This window comes from Cryptotermes secundus, unplaced genomic scaffold, assembly GCF_002891405.2.
Source record: "Cryptotermes secundus unplaced genomic scaffold, Csec_1.0 scaffold163, whole genome shotgun sequence".
In the NCBI taxonomy this organism is placed as follows: Eukaryota; Metazoa; Arthropoda; class Insecta; order Blattodea; family Kalotermitidae; genus Cryptotermes; species Cryptotermes secundus.
In genome coordinates this window covers 635,419-661,559 of record NW_019730105.1, presented here as the reverse complement: position 1 = coordinate 661,559, position 26,141 = coordinate 635,419, and the positions used below count along the sequence as shown (strand labels likewise).

The window sequence follows — 26,141 nt, the reverse complement described above, 5'->3', positions numbered from 1 at the left end:
ACTAATTTGTCATAACAATATGATATCAAAATATGTTTCTATGTATGTATGAGTATTTAAAGTGAAAATTTTAATAACGGTATTTGCCAAGTTTTGATAACTGATACTGATGATAAAGAGAACTACACGCATTGTCAGCAGCAGATATAATAGAAAATTCAATCACCTTCTGGTGATAAACTCAACAGTAATTAAGTCTTTTGTGGGATAGTATCCCATGATGTTTCATTATTAAGCAAATCTGTTAAATAATAACAAAAAGAGCTCTTAAAATTTCATGGATAAAATTAAACATATCGAAAGGCAACCCTAATTAATTTAGCACAACTACAGCTTTTGAGACTGCATCATAGAGAAAATAAGGTTAGGGGGAACAGAGGCTGCAACTATAAACAGAGTAGTATATGAAACAAGTTACTTTAGGATAGATCACATTTTAGAAGTGAAGACATATATGACAAACGTATACATTGTCTTCTTGAACGACAGATATTTGAATGCACTGATCTCAAACTATGTCTCTATAAGTACTTGTAAACCTTTCAGTGTGGAGAGAAGTGCTGTATACATTTTGACAAATTTTCCATCGACTGCAGAAAGAATATTTCTACAGACCCATTGCGGCCTATTAATTTTTTCTCGCTTTATATGATCTATTTCTTAAACAAGTAAACGTACATTATACCAGAGAGTACATGAATTTCCAAGCTATCAGTTATCTGCATGCACTTTGAATGATACCAAAATGCACCCCATTCCATATTATTTTGTACATGTGCTATAGTACATTTCCTTTATGCATGACATTTTCCAAAGCACAGCAGTGAAGGTGCCCCACACTGAAGGGTATGAACAGACATCATCCTAAAATAACCAAGTCTGGGGGAAAATTCTTCAAGCAACACTAAAAGGAAGCAATAAACACACATATTTCACAAACCAGAGGGAGTTTCTCCTCCGATGGAACATCGTTGAAATCTACTAGAGTTTGCACCTTTGTAGCCAAGGGGAAAAAAAAAGAAGAGAGAAAAGACAAAATGTGGGCTGTAAGAACTGTGCATTTTGGAACAAACTATTCATAATTAGTCACATGAAGACACAAATATATATTTACAATTATTAAACACATGTTATAACCTAAAAGAAAAGGAAGTATTTTGGACACGTGCTGGAGCAGATTCAATTGTCTTATTTTTACATTGGCCTTATCTAAACGATGTCTACTATAATTAAACATTTGTTTGTACTTTGTCTCATGTTTTTCTCATTAAAGCAACCATATGTCAAAGCAAGAACAGGCAAATATCTGAAATATATATACACATACATAAGATTTGAGATTCTCATGGCAATGAATATTAAGATTATGGTCTTCTGTAATATGACACCATGAAGTCTGGTAGATAGATACCAATATTTTGAAGGAACCTGCTGCATCCATCTTAAGAACAGCAGATGCAATGCTGGTATCTATCTAATATACTATGCGGTGTCGCATTTCAGAAGACTGTAATCCGAAAACATGCATTTCTCTTTCATAGTAACTGATATACTGATTGCTGTTAACAAATTGTGAGGCAAAATTTTGATCTTTACGGTCTTACTTAAAAGGAATATTACATGATACTGATCAGAAGGCCACCATTCATTGTGATCAGATCAGGATTATCAGATTAAAAGAGGTAGAAGGACAGCAATTACAGCCAATTTGTGCACATCACTCTTATCATTATAACACTTCATTCATTTGGATTTCAAGATTTTTCCAGCTCCAGTCACTGCAAAGAAAATGATCTTGTTCACAGTAAATCAATATTCGTGAACACTGAAACAGGCACTAATATGATCTTGAACTTTTCATGGTTCCTTCTTCAACTGATGCACGTATGATTACTGCAATATTACATTGCATAGCTATTCTCCAGCACATAACTTCTTACACTTTACATGGTAGATTACATTCATACTGAACAATTCACCTGATGTGAGGAAAATTGAAGCTGAATGTGAAGGATTTCTACCTACCAATTATGTCCTGGTCATCACACTAGTAATAGTATAAAAAGATTATTATAAAGGACATAATCCAAACTGCCTCTAGATTTTAACAAGAAATTTTTAAACAAACTTTGTAAATAGACTAATTGTAATAATTTATAAATGTTTTAACAAATTCATGCACTTTGTAATAATTGTTAAAGTATAATATTTTATATCTATGACACTGTAATAGTAGTTTCTGTATGTATTGATAATGTCCTTCTGAAGATGGTTGCTCTGACCGAAAGATGTAAAGGATGAAAGATTAAAAAAACACAACATTTATCAATCACACTGGACAGCGTTAATAATCTTTTATACTAAGTAGATCTATTTTATTACATATAAATAGTCCAAGGGTGAAGGTACTTCTTGAATACCACATAATTATTCAAATAATCAAGAGATTCTCAGTTATTTTAGAACTCATAGCTTTATTACAGGCACTCCCAAAGCTCACAAACGTGAGCCTCTCTGAAACAGTCCATTGAAGTTAACATCTCAGTAACCTGTATCATTTGAAGACCAAATATTTCTTTGAATTGGTAATGCCCATGAATGTATGTGAAACAAAGATTGTTCCTAATCTAGTAATTTCTTATCACTTCAATTTTAAAAAGAAGAACCGTATGAATCCACCATTTAAATTACAGTAGAACTTGGTTATAACGTCATCAAAGGGACCTAAAAATAGTGTCGTTATAAACGAATGTTGTTGTAACCGAAATGGGCACTTCCACAGTAGCCTTATGTTAGTCACGTAAAAATCTACCAAAAACCGAGTTAAAATGTTGCATTTTTTAGTGAAATACGTAGTTAAGTACAGACTAACATAACATTAACGTGGAATTGCCCAAATGTGTAATATCAAAGACATATTACAGCGCTTTTCACTGACAATACACACCGCACTAATACTGTATATTAAAGGTAGGCCTACACACCAGATTACATCAATTGTTGTGCCTTACTGTACCTAGATACGAGTACAGTAATCAGTTATCTTCATCTGTTTCCTGTTACTTGCCCGATACACACTTTCTAAATTACGTTCAATGTTCATATCAGAGAAATTCAGGAATGAAAATGACGTTACATACGAGGTTGATGCATTTGTGCATGTCGTACTAAGCAAGGTATATAAACAGTTGCTTTATGAGGAATTAGTTCGTACCATTGAATATTTGACGCAATAGACAAGGTGTCGCAGAAACCGATGTTGCTATAACCAAGTTTTACTGTATTTGTATTTGTTTTTTTTATATGACGATCTTCGTGTCCATTTGTTTTGGACTTATAAAATGAAATGTGTGTATGTATGTATGTGTAAAATTTGGCTGTGCCATAGCTCAAGTGGTTAGTCACTGGCTTCCCACCGCGGCGGCCCAGGTTCGATCCTAGGTTTGGTCAAGTGGGATTTGTGGTGGACAGTGTGGCGCTGGGGCAGGTCTTCTTCGAGTACTTCGGTTTCCCTTGCCAATCTTCATTCCACCAATTGCTCCACAATCACCCTCACCTATCATCTGGGCCTGGTACAATAGGCCAGATGTGGCCACAGTAAAGGGACTTAGTCCCACCCCACTAGCAATAAAAAAAAAGTGTAAAATTTAAATATGTTATATTACAAGTAACATATATTCTGGTATTCTGGACTGATGAATTTGCTGATCTTTGTGAGAGTTATTTGAAAGTGTGAGAACATTTAAACACTAAAAGTGATTGCAAAATGATAACAGACCAGAACTTATTTTATAGACTTCAGTATTTTTAATGTCAAAATATACAACAGTCTGTATTTTAAAGGCAGCAAAGAGTCTGATAAGATTCATGCAACTCTGCAATGATATTAATAAGTAATTCTGTTCAAACAATATCAACAAAATCATAAGATACAATACTTACAACTCCAAGGCTTTCCTTCTTGTTCAGCCGTAGCTCTCGTAACATTTGGTTACGCTGTTCCATCATTAGTGTGCGTTCATAAGTATAGGCCGAAATATCACTATCCATCTGAAATTAAAAATTATGTGATTACAGTACACTGTATTTTTATATTCTTAAGTGCTAAGCTAATAGCTAGTTTTCTGTGAAACCTTAACCTCAATGCATCTGAAGAACTGTGTCCATGGAACCTTACCATAACAGGTTCCTCTCTTTATAAAGTAATCAGTTACCAAACCATACACTGTAGTATGACATGATTATAACTGGGTTTGTAACTCAACAGATAAATTGTGCACATCAAACATATTTTAGACAATGGACATGTTGTATTGAACTGAAATACTGTAAAATATTATAAAATATTTAAACTGACAAAAATGTTGGATACTTTCACCATATCATATCTTAGTTAAAAAACACACAGTGTTTTGGAAGTAGGTCCTATTTCTATCATCAGGTAAAAGCACGAAACCTATTCTGTTGGGCCCACTAAATGGAACTAATCTCTAACCACAAAACCAAAAACAATGAAAAGGAAAATGCCCAATATATGGATCAGTTTAACCCTCTGACTGCCAAACTCTGTCATATAATTACCTGCTAGAAATGGCAACGATGCTTGTGGGTAAATACAATTGCACAGAAAAATCCATAGTACTTCCTTATATTATCTTCAAACAACCATGCATACAGCTCATTTGAAAGCATGTTTCTTTCCTCCAAATAACAATTTGTCACACTTGATGTCATCTATTGACAGAAATGCTGTGCTAGGAGATTATCTATGAGCCAATCTCTTCATCTCTTGCGGTTCTCATGCAGACATCCTGAGCCAAATGAATCAGTACAGGGAGTGCAAAGGGTTAATCTAATAACACATATTGGTCATAAAACTTTTAGATCAAAAGTTTTGTTTCCAGAAGATGTAAATGCTCACCATTTCCACAACTTCCACTTCTGCTTCTATCCTGAGATGATAGAGAAACATCTTAAGGTCCTTCTTCATTTGGATAGAGTTGTCCTCCATCTGTGCAACTGTGAAGATGCGCATTCGGCAGTTTTTCCAAGTCCGGTGTTGCTTCAGCAGGAATGGCAGTAACATGAGCAAACCACCATCATGCACAATCCACCAAACGTCAATGTTTCCAATCACCTGCACAAATACGAACACTGTACTGCACATGTGGCCAAACTGTGGCTCACAAGCCACAGGTGGCTCTTCTGACCCATTATTTCAGAGTTTGGAGAAAATATTAGGCAATCCCACTTTTAGCTTATTTGTCTTATTTTGAAAAAATAAAATGAGGCTTACAAGATCACCTTCTTGTCTGTCCATATGTGTATCCTTCCCCCTAGTGTTTCTAGGTGACAGCTCAGTAAACACGTTCCCATGGCAATGAATGCACATACAGCAATAGAAGAATTGTCTGATGCAGTGTTTTCTATGTGCTCTTTCATATCAAGGCCCAAGTAGGTGATTAGTTCTTCCTATAACTTCTTGCTATTAGTGGATTAAATATAAAGAAATATATACTGCAAGCAAGCAGGATGGGCTTATTATTCAGACATGAAGATGGATCAGCATGCTGCTGCAAACTACCAGACTACATGGCATCACATCAAGAAGGACTGTACTCTTCATAACTGCCTCCATGGAAACTTCAAAATTGCAAGTACTTTTGCATTCCACGTTGCCTGCTATGAACATCTTAATTTTGGCATATGTTACAAAGTTTCTAGGGGGATAATATTTTAGTAGGGTACAACAAACTCATCACCATAGACTGTACCACCACAAATGACAGACCATTGTGGATGTAACTCACTCTCCATAATGAGACAGAACTTGGTTGGAAGGTGCATTCTTAAGCTACAACATACCACAGTTTAATAACATTGGAAAAGAAGTAAAATCTTCTACATGTATGATTGCAATAGAAGAAAACTGCAAACTAAATTACTAGACAGATATTGAAGCCAGGCATCTGCCCCTCTCTCTGGATTTCTGGAAAACATCAACATTAGGGGGAGGGATATGACAAATATTCTTACAAAAATTAAAATTATCTTGAAAATATATTATGCTATCCTGAATACAAAATGTGCAACATCATATTAACATAATTTTGTAACAAAATTATCTGTTCCCCCACCCCAAAAGAATCCTGGTGGTGTCCATGTATGGGACCCACTTCCTGTGGGTTATATGATCTAGTGTGGTTATGTAGCGATGATATTGGATATAGATGAATGAATGATAAGAGTACGTGCAGCAAATGATTATGACCAATAGTCAAGATAACAGTACCTTCTCACTACTGTCTGGGAAGAAGTTTATACCCTTGGGAACGAGCAATGCCATGCGAGCGGCAGCCACGCTGCGCACAGTCTGCAGGAAGACCTGCCACGTCTTCTCATCTTCTGACTGTCGCCATCTGTATGGCCAGCCGAGGATTACAGTGTTGGGCTTCATGCCTCCCAGACCTGTTGTCTGGATTCTAAACATAGGACATATTTTTTCATTGAATATATGGGCTAAGACCAAAAACTGAACAAAATAAGAAATAAAAGGAACAAATAAAGAAACCTAAACAAACAAAACAAACAAAAAGTAGAGCAATCCCTACAAAAATATTGTTGGCATTTAAATATTTATCACTTCTTATGGTTTATGGTAATTTCTTCTCGTCTTTAAATTACTTATAATTACTGGGGGTATTAAGATTATTTTAATTTCTTTACTGTAAGCATATTAATAAATCTTCAGCATTAGGACACTACTTATTTTATAATATAGATTTCAAGTTATTAAGTGACTGTAGTGAACATCTGCTGTGTCCAGCAACATGACAGTCATACAATATTGGTGAAATCTGTGTCAAAATATAAATAAAACGTCCCTCTGTTGATGGATGTCAGTACTAACTTGCACCAGGTGACAGATTATTCTGTGCCTTAGTATCAACAAGTTCATATATCCAGTAAAAGCATGTAAAGCTATCCCTATACCAGGCCTGGAAGGCCCATAGGGTTGAGAGATGTCGAAGACTCCCATATTTTCTAGACAATCGTCTCATAGATGGCGGTAAGGTTGTCAGCCTTATGCTTAACCGCAAGAATATTCCTGGTACTCATTTCTGTCAGAGGCTGAGTTGACCCCAGGGCCATAGTGCGGCTGGAAGGATTAGGTCAACCGAAAAAATCCAATGACCTCATCGGGACTTCAACCCACGACCTTCCGGCTTGTAGCATAGCCCCTCAACCAACTATGCTACTGTGTGCCTCTAATATATGAAAAGTGGTCATACTCTTTTTCAAAGTATTATCCTGGCATCTAAGTACAGAGAATACGAAAAAAAAAACAGTCAGGAAAGCTAGATGAAGTTCGAATCTGGTACCTTTCAAAAGTTAGAAACATTACCATTGTGTCAAGATGGTAATGGAAATAATGTATTACTTTATTGCAATAAAGTATAAAATTCTAATTATAAAAATGTACGGAATGCAAAGCATCAGTATGTACAAGTATGTAGGATATTCATCACAGGCATATATATTTGAATATATAACTCTTCTGCAGTCACATTATATCAAGAAGGAATTATTTGCCAATCAGGATTAAAAAAAAAGACTGCTATCCTTTTTTACACAAAGTAAAATACAAAACACCAGCATTCTCCTTCATGTCTGAGTTACATTTTGGATTATGAAGTATGTATAAAACGCATTTCCTTACTTAATAGATACACAGGGTATACATACAAATGACTCAGTCCATCAATAACATTACGCGCCACCAGGACATCTACAAATCCCTTGACTCTCTCCTCATCCATGGTACGTCGCAGGCTCTGTTTTGCAGCCATTGCTTCTCCAACACCCCGAGTGTAGTCTCCTCTGATCACAGATACACAGATAGTAAGGCCCTTGCCTGGAAACCATCATTTCACTACATTTTACACATTGATAAAATATTTGTATGTGCTCTATGATTACATTACACATTCCTGTTCTATTACTGTTTAGTGTGTAGTATACTTATTCTTTTATTAATATTAATTTATATAATTGTAGTTGTAAGTGTATTTTCATTGTATTTACTGTGTGCTAGTGTGTCCTTTCTTGTTTGTGTAGTTTTGTGTGCTGTTTTGTTTGAGTGTGGTATGTTATTTGCGTGTTGTGTCTTATTTTAGTACCACTGCCACCAGGCGAAAACCAATTTGCAGTTTAAATAAACAGTGATAATAAATAATAATTCCTGAGTTCAAGTGTCATGATCAGACTTTTCTGTCTCATGTAGCATGAATCTCTGACTGTGGATGGCTAGATAAAACCTCCCTACTTTACATATGTTGTGCCAAAAATGCCCAAAAGGATGAAGTTTCACTACTACTGCCACCTCTGTCACTTTGCAAAATGCAGTTTTAAATTTCTGTACAATCAAGATACAGCAACTCAACTCTACAACATTATAAATCCAATGTGGTAAGGCTTGCTACATGTAAGGGTTACAATCAAGATACAGCAAATCAACTCTACAACATTATAAATCCAATGTGGTAAGGCCCACTACATGTAAGGGTTGATGTGGTGTAAAAAANAAAAAGAAAAAAAAAAAAAAAAAAAAAGGTAAAGCTGTCCTTGTAACAGGTCATGGAGGCATATAGGGTTGTAATACATTGAGGCTCCCACATTTCCTAGACAATCAGCTCTCACGGATGGTGGCGAGGTTGTCAGCCTTACACACCGGCCGGTCTTTATCTGCAGCAAGATTCCTGGTACTCATTTCTGTTAGAAGCTGAGTTTATCCAAGGGCCATAGTGCAGCTGGAAGGATGAGGTAAATTGGGCATGAGGTTGATAATGTGTTATTTTGTGAACTGAGTCCAACATTGGCCTTACCAGCCTTCAGCTGAGCAGCAAATGCAAATAATTTGCGGTACTTTGGCACCAGGTCTGATGTGAGCTTTGAAAGTATGAGGATTTGTGGACGCCAGTTCTTGGTGTGTGGGGGCCCCTCTTCCAAACGTAAGAGGCTGTAGCGCGCTGCTGACAGGGCCAGACCTCTGATACCATCCCCCCACTCTTTCTCCGCTCTGCAAACAGAATAAAATTTTATCAGAAAATTCACAAACTTGGCATATAATTTGAGAGAGTGTAGGTATTTAAAGAAGTCAGGAACATTGATTCCTTGTGTTATTTGAAGATGATGTTTCAAATGCAGAGGTTATATAGTGTCTAATACGATTGAAATATCGTGAATGGTGAGTAGATAAGCATTTAAATGAAATGGTAATGGCCTAGAGACAGGATAACTTGTGTCCCAACTAAGATTCAAACTGGGTACCTCAGAAGTGCATGTCTCTGGCCTTATTACTAGACTCCTCATCATTGAAGGAGATAATAAAGTTACTGTGATTTGGTCATCTTGAAAGAATATAGTGGATATTGAGTTTTCTTTTGGAGTGCACTCCCAGAAAGTGGAATCAGATGTTCCTCATGTTGAGACTGGTTGACCCATAATGCAAAAGCTTGTATCGTGGTGGCATTGGCTGGAAAACTCACTGTATAAATAGAATGCATAAAAAAAGATCTGCAATTATGAATGAATTGCAAGAGATCCAAAGAACAATGCTGATCAAAGTAACATACTCAAGTGATGAATAGTATTAGAATTACACAGAAATTAAGAAATGATATAGATAACTGAAAATTGTGAAGCATCCATGGTCCCGGTAATTAGTTGAAATGATGATGTTTCTAACTTCTTTATATTTTATTCAGGATGTCTCTGATGATTAGCTACTGAATCATCTTCTGCTGCTGTTTCCAGCAAGGTGGATCATCGGCGCCCTACTATAAGCACTCCTTTTATACCTATGTATATTCTTTCTGTTCTCTATCGCATATTGCCTTTTACTTCTACCCACTGACCATATTTCAGCAACTTCAACACCTTGTAAGGATGTACTGTCTTCAATAAACTAAACCCTAAAGGAAGAAATTTTATATGAATTCTACATCTTACTAACCCTCTGTATTCAATATATTTATAGATGCAACCTGCCATGCCCATGGCTAACAGTGCGTAGTACCAACTTGTCATGAACATAACAGCAATACACAGCGACAAACCAAGGAATGACAGCGACCTGGAAAGACGAAAAATACTAAGTAACATAGAGTCTGCTCAAATTCCAACAGGAAATTGTTAGATTTAGATAATATGCAGCTTCATGAACATAGGCACAATCATAAAGAGGGTCTTCTAGGATCATCAAAATTAGCCCAACATGCCTATGATGAGGGTCATAGGATAGGCTGGGATGAAGCTAGGATTTTGGAAACTGAAAGTAGCAACAGGTGTAGGAAATATAAGGAATAGTCACATATGGAATGCTTAACCAATCCGATCTGCCAACCCCGTCTTGACATTTCTCCCATATGGAACCCCCTTATCAGCAATGATGTTACCAACTCACAGACAATGATGTGAGAAATTCTTCATGTGTTTCTGTAAGGCTTTAGTCCTGAGTGTTCAGTTTTTATTCCATAGATGGCGCTAGTGGTAGTCACAAAATGGTTTTATAAATTCTCCATTTAATCCTATGAATTGGTTTTCAAATCATTGGTTTGTTGCATTTGCATTTGTATTTGTATTTTATTTTCAGGTCTATGCATGCTTTATCACAATTTTTATTGGACATTTTCTTGTTATCTCCCTTTGACAGAGCTTGGTCTCAGGTATTTACATAGCTGTAATTATGCTGACATTGGTTATTCAGTGATTAAGGTTAGGTTCTTGTGGGATTTAACAGAATAGGTGTCTCCTTTCTCACCTGAGGATGGAAACAGATCCAGTTTCCAAAATACTGGGTTCTCTAGAATTTTATTTGTTTCATTCTGGTCTGTCACACTAATATTATGAAAAAGCTAATAAGCACATCTAACACTTCCTGCCTTCAAAAATAAACTTTGTTAGAATTTTCTAATTTCAGTACCTCATGACAGTTCTAGAAAGACTTTACATTAATACTACTAAAACACTAAACTTGTCAGAATAATAATACGCAGTGAGCAGTGTGCATACCCCTCCCCCAGAATATGAGTCAATGACAATCTGCTTAGTTGTGGAATGGGAAAACCTGGAGAGAAAACTGCCTCTGTCACAAAGGATCCCATATGGACTGTCCTGGGATTGAACCTGGACTTTGTGATGAGAAGCTGATGACTAACCTCATGAACTATGGCACAGCATATGATTGGAGTAATCAAGTCTTAATTCAACTTACCACAATATATAGTGCGTACAATCAAGTGCGCGCCGCGGCTGCAATTTGCCGTGAGTCATACCACTGCAGAACGGATGCAGTCGTGGGGAGTGTTGCAACTCCTCCCTGCGACTGCATCCGTTCTGCGGTGGTATGACTCACGGCAAATTGCAGCCGCGGCGCGCACTTGATTGTACGCACTGTACTATCATAATTCATAATCATAACACACCAAAAGTTGAACCTCCTATTCAGTTTTGTAAAACTGACGCTGTCAAGAAAGGTGTAATGAATATNTATAATAAATATGGGAATCAAATTATGCAATAAGTTTCTAAATGACGTTCAGGAAGTGGAAGAAACAAAACAGTTTGAAAGATAGCTGAGATCCTACCCATTACAACATACATTTTACTCTGTAGATGAATATATGTCATGTTAAATTAGAGGATTATGATACAGGAGTTGGTTTGTTTTTTTGCATTGCTATCTGTATTCTGTGGTAGTAGGAAGGAACTTTGCTGACCTACAGTATTTATGTTACCTTTACTCATGTATTTGTGTATATAACACATACCCCATGTCAATAATTTGAATAAAAAGAAAGAATAAATTTGAACTGAACTGAATTGAATTGAATATTATCATGACTTACCAGTGATAGTACTTGAACCTGGGTCTCCAGTTAGGCGTTCGAAGTAGTGTCTGGAGAGCACAGGCAAGGTTCACAAAGCCATAACACATCAAGAAGAACATTGACAAGAGGGGAGCGAGGTAGTCCACATTGCCCAATAGTATGCCGCACTGGCAAATCAGAACTGTGAGAACAAGAGCTCGCGTGGGTTCTCCTCGTTGTGATGACACTGAAAATGGTGACAGAAATGGAATGATGCCATCTTTGGCAATAGCCTGAAGTAATCGAGGAGCTCCAGTCAAACTCTGCAAGCCTGCACCAAGCGTAGACAAGAATGAGCCTATCAAAATGACCCATTGGTTAGGCCATGCTATGTTTGCAACCACAAGTTTCCCACCAATGCTCTGACCAAACCTGTAACAATTAAAATTTGTTCATTAATATGTTCTACTCTGTGATCCTACGGACCTTTGTGCAAAGATTAAAGGAATGTAATTGCAAATGTCGCTTGTACTGTATTCTAGAATGTGGTGCCATGCAGTCTGGTAGAAGTTTATTGATGCTTTGGACGAACATTCTGCCTCCTTCTTCAGGGTTGAAGACTAAGCCAAGCACAGTGTTCTGCTTGCTAACTGCTTGACTTATTCTTGAATCCCAAAAGAGGTAATATATTCTTCTGAAACATAAATAAGCTTGTATAAAATGTAGAAAAGAAACAAAAAGTAATATAGAGGACTGCCTGCTGGGTTGAGACGACATGTAGTCTGACAGAACTTCAAGAACATATTGGAGGAACGTACTGTCTCCATTTTCAGATCTTCAGAGTTTTGACTGCTGTTTGCTTCTTGCTTGTTGTCTGCTTGGCTTACTTCTAGATCTGTCGCAGTGCAAGGGTGGTTTTTATGGCTCACCCCTCATACTCATACTTTTAGGTCTCACAGATGGAGACAGTATATCCCTCTTAAATGTTAATGAAGTTCTGGTAGACTATATGGCAACACATCCCATGATAGTTCTCTTCCTAGTCACCGCTGTAAAAACTTCAAATCCAATATATGAGAAACAGTTCCAAGATTTGAACCATTTCCTCTTTCTTAGAAACTTCAGTTCTTTCCAGGAGTAAACTGATGTCTTCTCTCTCTCTTTTTTATACTGAATTCAAGACCAAAATGGTTTTACAATTCTGCAGTTAATCCTATGCGTTTGTTTTCATGGACTTGGCTTGTTGGCTAGATTTGTTGTATAAAATTTTCACCTCCTTTTCTATCTTAGTTTCAGGTCTCTGTGTGCTTTATCACAGTTTTTGTTGCATATCTAGCCCTTATCCAGTCGCCATACCGACTGAGCTATCCCAGCTCCTGCAAGTAGACATTTTTTTATTGCTAGTGGGGTGGGACTAAGTCCCTTGTACTGCGGCCACTTCTGGCCTATTGTATCAGCCCCAGATGACAGGTGAGGGTGATTAGTTATATAAATAAAGACTGAGGGTGAATCCATGTACTGTCCTTGATGGACAAAGTCCAAAAATCCAGTAATTCTGACTCTTACCTTTTTTCTGGAAACGTCTTTTTAAATGTCAGTAAGTAAAAAAAGTAAAGTAAAGTAATTAAAGGTATCCGTGTAACAGGCTGTGGAGGCCCATAGGGTTGTGAGATGTTGAGGTTCCCACTATTCTAGACAATCGCCTCATAGATGGCGGCACGGTTGTCAGCCCTACGCGCCAGCCGCCCTTTACCCCCAAGAATATTCCTGATACTCATTTCTGTTAGAGACTGAGTCGATCTCACAGCCATAGTGCGGCTGGAAGGATTAGGTCAATGAAAAAATCAAATGACCTCACTGGGACTTGAACTCACGACCTTCCGGCTTGTAGCATAGTGCCTCAACCAACTATGTTACCGCATAACCCCTTATTCTTCAGTATGAGAGTATAAACTGCAAGCGGAGCTGGCGCTGATGCTAACTGACTGCTCGGTTTCTTAGTATGTAACTTCTTAGATGTCGGGTATAGATATAATTTACTATAGCACAACGCTGTTTGACACATGATCACTTGCTTGTCTCTGAGCAGAAGGTTGTCCACAGTGCCCGCAAACAGTAACACAGCTGACAGATACACCGTGGAAGTGGTCAGAATGGCACAGATGGTCCCTACTGGAATTGACTTTTGTGCATCAGCCAAATCACCAGATCTATTGGAACCAGCCATGATACCTACAATGAAAACCAAAAGCAACTTAACGCTTTCATGAGCACAAACTGAACATCACAGCAGATTTTATTCATTTGAAGTTCCTTTGATGACAGTGTCAGTAACACAGCCTACACAGCTTGAAATCATTGAATGACAGTGAACAATGAACAGGGTAGGAAGAAGGTCATGACTGTGGCATAATATAAGGTACTCTTTCATAATCTGCCTGGAGCAAATTAGGAAACCAACCAACCAACAAACCAACCTCAACCAGGATAGTCAGTGTCCTAACTGGGATTTAAACCAAGCACATCTATAATACAAGTTATAAGCACTACCATATAAGGCAACTTGTTGGCTGTCATGGTTGAATGGGTAACATTCTCGTTTTGTATACTGGAGGTCCTGAGTTTAAATCTCAGCTCACAAACCAGCTATCCTGACTGAGCTTTCTCCTAGTTTTCCTCAACCACTAGATAAATTAAATACAGTACCTTAAATTAACGAATGACGGCTCCCTTCTACATCCTTCCCAATTCATTATTTAGTAATCATTCCACCATTCAATGCTTGCAAGTATTAGCTACAGATACCATCTCTAAATAAACCATAATGAACTGATGATTACTGTATTCTTGAAGTGATATGACACAGTTTGGCAGATCATTACTGATGTTTCGGAGGAACCTGCTGCTGCCATTTTCAGGGCATCCTAAATGTAAAGGAAGTAATCAGAATTACTGGGTTTTTGGACTTTACTCATCATCTGATATTCAAAGAACTAGAGACCACAACGTTTCAGAAACTGGATCTGTTTCCATCACCAGGTGAGGGGGGAGACACCTACCCTGTTGGGTCCCTTAGGAAAAGCTAACTTCAGTCACAGGAGGTTTGCTCTTTCTATGGAACCCAACAAAGTAGGTGTCTCTCCTTTCACTTGAGAACAGAAACAGATCCAGATTCCAAAACACGGTGTTCTTTAGTTTTTAGAATAGCAGATGACAAGGTCCAAAACCCCAGTATCTGTGAGTGTTATACAACATCGCTAGGACCCTTTAGAATCTACATAAAGAAAGTAGATTCCTCAGAAATGGTGAGAGAAGATGGGGCAGCAGGTTCCTCTTAACTTCTGGAAACAAGCTACCAGACATCATGTCACAGAATACAGTAATCTTCATAGTCACTACTGTGATAACCTCAAATCTTATAAAATAATGAACTTATGTCCATAAACCAACTACCTGTTTATGATATAATACGTACTTCCAGGGGCACAATGCAAATATCTACCAATGAAGATAAAAATCTTTCCTGTTTTTTATGTCAGTTATATAATGATGTCAGCAATCATTGCTGTTCATCTCCTAAATAAAATGAGAAAAATAAAAAAACATACTTCTTCAGCAGGCAGTACCAGATTCTGTAAGTGTAAGATGCAATGCTCAATTTATTTCTCCTTCATAAACGATGGAATTCTATGTGCTGATACACATTTCAAGGACAACCAATTTGCAAAAGATGACTTATGCAACTCAAAGTGCTCTTCTCACATATAATTTAGGAATATAGTACTACAAGATTTATAAGGATACCTGTGACTGATGGAAAGAAGATGCCAATGAGAATTGTGAAAGATGTTGTGATGTCAGCAAAAACTTGATTGTACACTGGTCGATCCAGTGGCTCAATTTCGTCCGGATCTTTGGACTGTGCAATGAACTGACCTATTTCTAGAAAGCTCTCTTGGATGTTATCTGAAATTCAATAACAAAGTCATCTTTAAATTTAGTGTCCAACACATAACATTTCAAAACTGCTGTCACCTCATTTATTTTCCAGAATTCTGGAGTTAGGTACAATTTTATATATATGGCACTTATCTGGCTACTGTTTTGTAAAAGGCAAACATAGAGTTGTCCTTGTGCCTAATTAAGCACGACACCATGACAAAGTAAGGGAGATTGGTGGTATAATTTTATGTGTGCTTAACTTTGACACTAGATGGAGGTAAGTGGTCAGCTAAATGCCCCAGGTTTTTGTTCCTTGGTACCCACTGGACAGGAGACTGGGTGGGTCACAAAGTTGGTCTCAACACTGTGGAAAAGAGAAGATTTCTGCTTCTGTAGTAATTGAACACCAAATCCTTGGTAGTCCAATTCATAGCCTAATCACTATACTGAATGAAGAGTGTATAAGTTAACAAAGATTTTTTTTTGTATCTTCATCCTTCATCCATATCTTCCCTTCTTTTATTCCTTTTGCACCTTTATCTCCTTCCGTTCTTTCTGCATGAAAACAGAGAATGAAGTTTCGCATTTATCCTTCAGATGTCACAGTTTCAAACATAGAGCTGTTATCTGTGCAGATATGTAAAAGTCATAAATTTCTTTTGAAACAGCATCAGAACGACACTTATAACATTTTAATCAGTTTAGACACATTCAATTTTGTCAGGTTGAACTGTGTCTAGCATGATAAAAGTATGATAAAACATATCTTTTTCAAACTTAACTGTACGTTATGGGCTTACTACCTCATCATAATCTTGATATTTATTAGCATATAACTTACCAAGGAATACTCCACTGGACAAGCCCTTGATACCACGAACCTTGGAAATATTATTTGCCTCAAAATATGGATCACAAGAACCTGCACCCTCAGATGATGAGTTTCCACAAAAAATCTGATATAAAGGACCAGAAGATCTCTTGTGGCAGTCGTTTATACTTATATCTTTCAGGAGTCGTTTGCCCAGAACACACATGCTGAAAAGTGAGAAACACTACTTAATTATACATGATGGACTATAACTGGTACTGAACTCTATCTTAATTCTTTTTAGAATAAATTTAAATCATTCAGGCTATCCTATCAGCTGACATCAAGACATGCATTAGCCTGAACCTTATAAAGAATGCAATTATTTTAACAAACTTCCAGTCAGAAACAACTATCTACTTAAAAAAAATGAGGGAAATTCTCATAAGAGGATGAAAGTATTGAATAGCAAATGAATATGAATATGNGTCAATTTTTTTGTCTGTATAATAATATAACAACAATAAAAACAACAGTGGCACCAACAACACAAGAAATACAAGCTGAGACTTGATGCAGTGTATTAAAGTCAGTCTTGCCTTATTAACATTTGGATAACAATACATAGTAGAATCTTAACCAATTTTATATACTCAAAATATCTATAAAAATTAACTTTAATATCAGAATATACATCTGAGAATTATCACAAATCTTCCATATATGGTACATAAACATCTGTTGTGCTGTAAGTAAACCATCTTGACATTCATTGATCACAGTGACAGCAGTCAAAGAACAAAAATTATCATCATGGGCAGATATGCTAGAGTTGTCAAAGAATGTCTCTATAGTTTCATAATATGGTCTTTATGAATTTGTTCTCTTACATAATAGAGAGAAAGAGTTGTAAATACATGGTCAAGAAGTAATAGCATCAAAATAATATGAAAGTATTGTAATTAATTAAATAAATAAAGATTTAAATTCTAGCTAATTCAGGGATGATTCTGACAGACTGTTTTCACAGTATTTTAATTGATATATTGTATTACTGACGAATTAAAATAATAAATTTACATATTAACAAAGAACATGGATGCTACGCTTAACTCGTTAATTTGTCAAAATTCCAGCTGCTGCTAGGAGAGTGTGTTGCAATTTGTAATCATGATTTTATAATTTAGAATTTGTATAACGACAAAAATTAAAACATTAAAAAGAAATTACGTTTTACATTATTAAATGACAGTATGGTAAGGTTATTATGTGTCATTACTGTAATGAAGAGGTATTTTGAAGTTGCTATATTGATTGACGTGGCCCAGATTGTGCCTATTTCAGCTGCTTAAAGTTCTTAGTATAAGATTTGAGGGTTTCATGGTGAGCAAATGAAATTAAAAAATTCTCAGGAAGTCAGCCATATCAGATGTGATATTTTGAAAACTAACAAGGATTGATGTTGAAGACAGTTACCAAAATGGGAAAGTTCTTAGCGTATGAACATATGACATATATTCATAGAAGAGGACTTACAAGAGGTTGTCATTGCCATTGATGTTGACGAAGATGCCCACATATACAGCCAGAATAGACAATAGTACGCAGGCCAAGGCAACTGTAGCAAACTTGTTCACAAATTTGACACCAACGAACACGATGAGGCCCATAATCATTAAAAGACATGTACCATAGACTCGGAAATTATTGTACATAATACTGGCGTCTTTAGTGAAGTCCCCAAAAATTGATAAACTTGGTGCCATATATGTCTGTAATGAAATTATATGATGCATGAGAAATAATCATAAATCAGAAACACTTTGATGTTGGTTTTAAAAAAATATAGCTGTCATGTTTCCCTGGGCATTCCTACACCCTGACAATGCCACGACCAATACTCACAAGAACTATCTCAACAGCTCCCACTATATACATAGCTGCAGCTAGTGTGGTGCCGGTATAGAACAGCATTCCTACAGCACCACCAAATTCTGGCCCCAGTGACCTTGAGATCATAAAGTAGGAACCTCCAGCTGGGACTACTCCATTCGTTGCTATGGCACTCATTGAAATGGCTGTTAACATTGTCTGTAACCAAACGATAAAATCAATTGCCTGGAACACTTAACCAACTCAAAGATGGAGGGACATCCTTAATCCTGCTTCTGCGATATTCTGCGATTGAATTTGAACGAACCTCTGGTTGAGGCACTATGCTACAAGGGTTCGATTCTCAATGAGGTAATTGGATTTTCCAATTAACCTAATCCTTCCAGCTGCACTGTGACCCTAGGGTTGACTTAGCCTCTAACAGAAATGAGTACCAAGAATCTCCCTGGGGGGTAAAGGGCGGCAGGTGTGTAAGGCTGACAACATTAACTCCATCTGTTAGCTGACTGTCTAGAAAATGTAGAAGCCTTGGCATCTCACAACCCTATGGACCTCCATGGGCTGTTACAGGGACATAATTTTTTTATTAATCCACAATCATACAGTGTGACATTTGGCTTTAGTCCACAATAATCATCTCCTGCTGATGTGGCATTGGGCTTCATTCACTGGGATATGAAAATGCATTTCTGTCCCTTTTTCCATATTCTTACCTTAAAATTTCATTATTTTAGGAAAATATTGAGAATATGCAGAGAAATGACTAAAAATTTGTAGCTACTGAGATGGTCAAGCAACTGCTTGTGAGATTAGAGGTTCTCACAGCAATCAGTATTAAGATTATGGTGTTCTGGGATGCGATGATGCGCAGTTTGGTAGACAGCATAGGCAGATGTGTATCTATCTCCAAAACTACACATCATCACATCTCAGAACACAGTCTTACGAAAATCCATGTTTTTATGAAATGTGAATGTTCTTTATCATATTCCCAGACATCTGCCATTGGGCTAATTTCTGAGCCTGCTGAAGGAAGCCTGTATCCACACAGCCTTTTCCTCTAAGGCAATTGATCATATCAATATTAATCTTAAATTATCCTTCGGTCACCATACAGTCTCTTCCTTTCAGATTTTATGACAGAAATTTGATATCAATTTCTCATTTACTTAAAATAATCACTAGAAATATTAGATGAATACAAATTATCAAGCTCCTATTTATGTAATTTTCTCTTTCTTAGGTCTAAGTATTATATCAGAACTTTGTTCTCAAACTAAACTAAGGTTAACTAAAGACAAATCACGAAAAATCATTCATTCCACCTAGGCTATCAAACACCCAGACAACTAACTGGCGCTAATAAACCAAAATCAAACTTGAGAACTGAGTTTCTCATGGTGAGGACTATGAAGAGTTCTGTCTTCTGGTATGTGATATATCATGTGGTCTGGTAGGAATTTACCGAGTTTTGGAAGAACATACTTCCTCCACCTTGAGGGTCAAAGGGTATCTACTGCTTGATTGGATTATTCTTCAACCTTGAATATGTAGACAGTATATTGCTCTGAAACTCAGGTAAAATTCTATATTATTACATGGTGTCACAACCCATAAGACAAGGTGGGCCCTGCTGTTCAAAATAAAACATCCTTAAATAATTAATTCAAACTGGAAAATATTTTTGTATATCATGAATAAACTGAGAGAAAGAGATCTCTTCATATACACACTTGTGTTTGCTCTGCAGAGCTTACATGAATTTCTTTCATATCCATTTACTGTCTTACTCTTGGAGCTGAGCACTTCTGGAAGAGCCACCAATGTGCAGCTCTTCAAGAATTTCCCAGCATTTTATGGAACCTGAAGGTTCATTACCGTGTTCACAAGAGCCCTCCACTGGTCCCTATCCTGAGAAAGATCAATCCAATCCATACCATCCCATCCTATCTCTCTAAGATCCATTTTAATATTGTTCACCCACCTACGCCTTGGTCTTCCCAGTGGTCTCTTTCCTTCTGGCTTTCCCACCAATATCATATATGCATTCCTTCATTCGTGCTACATGCCCTGACCACCTCATGCTCCTTGGCTTGACCATTCTAATTATAATTGGAGAAGAGTACAAGTTATGAAGCTCCTCATTACGCAGTTTCCTCCAGCATCATGTCACTTCATCTCTCTTTGGTCTGAATATTCTCCTCAGCACCCTCAGTCTATGTTCCTCCCTTAACGTCAGAGACTTTCATATTCATATCCATAGAAATGTTAATTTATACCACTAAAAATGAAATGTTTTGCTCCACCCGGTACGGTAAGAGAAGAGGGGGTTTCTTATAAATAATAAAAAGAAGCTCAGAAAGGGTCAAGTAGAAATAAGTACTGACCACACAGCAACAGCACAGCACGATGAGGAAGCCCATAAATGCGCCTGCAGTACCCACGACCCATGTGAGACGGATAAAGAGAATTACACCGAATATATTCTGGATGCAGGGCAGGTAGACTCCAATAAGGGTGCCCATGCGAGCACTGGGCTGAGGTTTGGCATCAGGATCAGTCGCAGCGGGGATTGTGTTACTGTAGTTGGCCAGAGAGTTTATGAGGGTCGAGATTCGTGGCCGATCCTCCATTTCCTCCTGAAACATGTGAGACATGAACACATAACTGTCTTTTCGATATAATGACAACCAATGATAATAAAACTGCACTGTGGATGTAAGATGGAAACTATATTCTGTGAGAGGTGCTCAAACCACCCAGAAAAATGTTACATCTTGTAACTGAACTTAATTCATATATGTGTATACAAAAACTACATAACATTCTCTCCGCGACAGTCGCAACAAGTTCAGACAATCGCGAATGGAGGCGCCACATGATGGCCTCATTTCATTTTGGATGTCTTTCTTTCAAGTTAAAGTTAAGAGATACACAGAGTACATAAATGCTTTAATATTATCATCCCATGTATGACTAGATGTCCCATATGGTACTTTCCGTTTAGTTTATTGCGAATCATTTTCTATGTATGTCACTTCTTCCATGCATGCTACATATCCTGTAGTGTAACTGTATGTCGTATTTGAAGTATTTAAACAGAGGAAAAACACAACACAGTTACAATACAAACAAGTGAAGCAATGGCACTAATACTGCTATTTTATTTTGAAAATTCTCCTTAGATGATGCAATACACAAAGAGAACCCGCGTCTGCTCCTCCTTTTACCTTATGACTACCCCGAAACACTTCTAGTCATAGTTTAGGAATCGTTTCTATACATCTACCGTATTTTATATGTTGTCATATTCTGTTCAGCAAAATACAAATGAAAGAGATTACAATTATTTGCGTGCATGACAGTCGATTCGTTTAGCATATTCAATTGTCATTTCCCATGAAACTAATGGTCTCTGGTAAGTTGATTCTTGTGTATTCAATGTTGCTGGACCAGTTTTATTGCCGTGACTGCTGCAACAAAATTGTATTTACTGACAAAATAAATGCTTTTTTTTTTTTAGATAATGTTAAATGATGTCACAGTGTTGTTTTGTGCATTGACTTTTATACTATTCTATAAATCACAGTTTATGGACGAGGAAGTGTATTTGGAAATTAAACTCCGTTTTTGAGGATAATGAATAGCCCACTGAAACATGCCATGAACATGGTAAGCTAGAAATTGTTCGATTATGTATGCTGGGACATTTTTCTAACGCATTTCCAAGCTGAACTTCTCATTAGGAAGGCATTATTTTGTTTTTCATAACACGGTAATCCATAAGGAGTTCTGAGTATTATGACAGAACAACAAAACTGTGAAATTCATTTTTCTTCTTTTCCTTTCACATATTCTATGAAGTGTAAAATATTCGTCAAGCCTGAGGAGTGCAGTTCACCTCCATCACACTTAAAATTACTGTAGAACGAAACGGAACAGAAGCAACGTGATCTTTGAAAGCTGAATGGATATGAGGAGTAAATTAGTGACTAGGTCACAAGCTGGACAACAAAGGAATTGGGGTTCGATTCCCTGTAGGTGTGAGAGCTCTTCTACACAGCGTCTACCCCAGATTTGTGGCTTATCGAAACTCCTACCCAATTGATACCTGTAGTTTAATTCCCCAGGAGTAAGACGACAGGGGCGAGAAGCTGACCACTCACTTCTACCTAGTGCCGAGGTTAAGAAAGCGTGGAGTTGTACCTCCATTCCCATACGCTTTCATAACATGCTGCTTAATTCGCAAGAGAACTATACCGATCGAGCGAAGTTAATGCCAACTTTTGCGGACAGAGGGTGTCGCGTGGTCGGCGCAACGGATCCCCACGGCCGTTAATCTCGAGTTTCTAGACCGGAGCCGCTATTTCCTTGAAACAGCTTTTCAATTATCCCCGCGAGGCTGAGTGGACCCTGTTCCATACCCCATACTTCTCAGAAAATATGGTAGCGCCCGGGAATCGAACCCGAGACCTCTGGATCTGTAGCCAGGAACTCTGACCTTGACTGGACACAAGCATGAAAACCGTGATATACATTTACGTCCGTGAGTATACAGTACTGAACCATACAGCACAGACTTAATTAATATTGCTCTGTTAGGGTGAGATTTACAATGTTTAATATCTTCACGACTCTCGAAAGTCCCAGCACATATAGTGGAGTGGTATAAATATTTTGAAATAAGACCCGTGGGTTAACAGGAATCCCGATTTAAATTACAGGACATCCGCCATTCAGGAGTAATATATAGGTGGGAGGTTTGTTCGAAAGCCTTAAGCGGACACGGCGAGGTGGGATTGACAGCTTACAGAGGTCAGATCTATTACTGAAGGTCCCAGAGATAAGAACCGGCTGGAAAGTATGGTAATGAATTCGGCGAGATAATGAAAACAAATACTGCTATGGAGGAAACGCTATTCAGATGTTGCTGGAACACTCGGTCCTGGACATGCAAAGATGTATTCACGTTTGGGACGAGTGCATTAAGATAGATGCCTGAAGAAGCAAGGCTTGGACACATGTGAAGAAGACATAAAGCAACAACGCGATGGCAGAGAAAACAAGAGAACGGGTGAATATAAGTAGGTAAGAATGGAAAAATCATGTGGTAGGACCGCGTTTCGAATCTCGGTCGGGCTATATGATTGAAAATTTTCACGGTTTTTCTCAGCCAGCATTGTATCACGGCCGGTTCCCTTCTAAATCCGTTACAATTAATTATTCATCAATTATCCAACAACTGGATGCTATATAGTCGCGACAGTGTAAAATAAACAACACATAAAGGGACAACCATGCATTACGAACGGCACATGATCGGATTGTAGGAGGGACACTCTTTCAGAATTTCCTTGCTGCTGCTGATATTTTCTTCAAATCACGTGCATTCATTTCGCAGACACCTAAGCATGGTCGTAGACAAATGCAACTGGTATAAAAAGAGGTAAAGCTGTCTCTGTAACAGGCCACGGATACCCATAGGGCTGTGAGACGTCGAGGTCCCCATATATTCTAGACAATCTTCTCACAGATGGCGGTGAAGTTGTCAGCCTTAAGCGCCGGCCGCCCTTTACTCCCGGAAAGATTCCTGGTATTAATTTCTGTTAGAGGCTGAGTCGACCCCAGGGCCATAGTGCGGCTGGAAGGATTAGGTCAATTGAAAAATCCAATGACCTCATCGGGAATGGAACCCGCGACATTCCGGCTTGTAGCATAGTTCACAATTGATGTAAGTGGTGCCATATCAGTGGCGGTCCCCACCGGAGTGTCTGCATACTGGTCACAAAGTTCCGAGCCTATCAGTGGAGGTCCCCACCGGAGTGTCTGCATACTGGTCACAAAGTTCCGAGCCTATCAGTGGCGGTCCCCACCGGAGTGTCTGCATACTGGTGACAAAGTTCCGAGCCTATCAGTGGAGGTCCCCACCGGAGTGTCTGCATACTGGTGACAAAGTTCCGAGCCTATCAGTGGCGGTCTCCACCGGAGTGTCGGCATACTGGTGACAAAGTTCTGAGCTTATCTTTTGTTCAGAGAAAGTTGATATGTATTTAAGTGAACGGCAGAGTACGCCGGACGTGGGATTCAGTCACGCGCAGGCAGGAATATGAGATGCTGGGGGCTCCAAAATGGCGTCTTAGAGACCACTAAAGTCTTCCACAATCGTAATTATTATGCGTCACGGCCTAAATGCATTTATCTCAAATTTAATATAATTTTATCTTCAATAGTCATGAACTATACTGAAGTTTTAGTTTAGAACAAGAAAGGCGTGGGTGTAGCAAGAACAGTTTACTGGTCATTACTTTTATTGTTACCATAAAAATTCGTCTCCAGAATTACCGCAGGAATCTACATCATGACTCATTATGAGGTGATGATGCAATTAATGTTCACACAACTGGAGATAATTTATGTAAGTTGAGGAACACATCTCAAGTTTCGGTAAATAAAATCACCATGTACCCACCCAACCTCCTATCCAATGGGTACCGTGGGCTCTTTCGCCGGGGGTAAAGCGGTCGTGGCGTGAAGCTGATCATTCACCTCCAATTAATGCCGAGGACTAGAAAATGTGGATCTATACATCACTCCCCCATACATCTTCATGGTGTAGTGCTCAATTAGTTAAGCACAGAGACAACTTTACCTTTTATCTTTACCCGAAACTGGCTAGGACCCACACTTCTCTTCTCAAGTCTCATAAAGAACAGTTCTCTGATGTTTTTAACGTGTAACACATTGCTGTCTTTGTGTCTGTGTGTCCCCCCTTCAACTTTTGAATCCCTGAACCAGTCTTTATGAAACTTGGTATGTATATCATGACACCCGAGGTCATCTCAACGGTGCGCTTCATAAATCCCTCCCACCAGTCTGTGTCTGTATGTTTCCGTCCTATTGTTGCTAGGCAACGGCTCGGTAAAGTGTGTCTCCTTTTATTGCTAGGCAACGGCTCGGTAAACACTCTCCCGAGGCAACGAATACATGAAACAATAAAATAATTGTTGGATGCGTCTGTCTGTGTATCCCATAATAGTTGCCAGGTAACAATTCGGTAAAGACGTTATCGCGGCAACGAAGAACTGCCTGAGGTGCCGTTTTCTATGTGGACCATGTGGTATCAAAGGAAAGCAGGCGATTAATTCGCCACATAAATTCTTGCTTGAAAATGAGGTTAGCAGGCGAATAATAATGCTATTGGATGGCGCAAAAATAATTTCACTTTTTGTTAACTTAAATGTTGATACTCATTTTGGAATAAACTTTTATTTAACTATGTTCATGTAATATTACCACCTCTGTGATCTAGTGGTCAGAGTCCCTGGCTACAAATACAGAGGTCTCGGGTTCGATTGCTGGCGCTACCAGATTTTCTGAGAAGTACTAGGTCTAGAAGGGGGTCCATTCAGCCTAGTGAGGGTAACTGAGGATCTATTTCAAGGACATAGCGGCTCCGGTCTAGACAACCGAAATTAATGGCCGTGGGGATCCGTTGCGCCCTTCTTGAGAAGCTGACAATTGTGCAGCTACTAAAGAACTTCCCAGTATTTTATGGAACCCGAAGGTTCATTATCGTGTTCACAAGAGCCCTTCACTGGTCTCTATCCTGAGCCAGACCAAGCCAA

General features: G+C 38.2%; 1 protein-coding gene across 4 annotated transcripts in view; it reads right to left on the bottom strand.

Moving 5' to 3' along the window:
• Nucleotides 1–26,141, bottom strand: part of LOC111866034 (solute carrier family 12 member 4) — a 306,831-nt gene that overhangs the window by 10,141 nt on the left and 270,549 nt on the right. For 3 of the 4 annotated variants that reach the window (XM_033752077.1, XM_033752078.1, XM_023854543.2), the window contains exons 3-16: nucleotides 20,904–21,155; nucleotides 18,529–18,714; nucleotides 18,160–18,395; nucleotides 16,654–16,850; nucleotides 15,675–15,836; nucleotides 13,946–14,102; nucleotides 11,910–12,302; nucleotides 10,016–10,135; nucleotides 8,886–9,079; nucleotides 7,747–7,915; nucleotides 6,293–6,482; nucleotides 4,922–5,137; nucleotides 3,943–4,050; nucleotides 941–994 (exon numbers count right to left, since the gene is read on the bottom strand). In XM_033752077.1, coding sequence (XP_033607968.1) covers nucleotides 941–994; nucleotides 3,943–4,050; nucleotides 4,922–5,137; nucleotides 6,293–6,482; nucleotides 7,747–7,915; nucleotides 8,886–9,079; nucleotides 10,016–10,135; nucleotides 11,910–12,302; nucleotides 13,946–14,102; nucleotides 15,675–15,836; nucleotides 16,654–16,850; nucleotides 18,160–18,395; nucleotides 18,529–18,714; nucleotides 20,904–21,155 — 2,634 coding nt within the window. The remainder of the gene's footprint in view (nucleotides 1–940; nucleotides 995–3,942; nucleotides 4,051–4,921; nucleotides 5,138–6,292; nucleotides 6,483–7,746; nucleotides 7,916–8,885; nucleotides 9,080–10,015; nucleotides 10,136–11,909; nucleotides 12,303–13,945; nucleotides 14,103–15,674; nucleotides 15,837–16,653; nucleotides 16,851–18,159; nucleotides 18,396–18,528; nucleotides 18,715–20,903; nucleotides 21,156–26,141) is intronic. The other variant, XM_033752076.1, reaches the window with a different exon arrangement.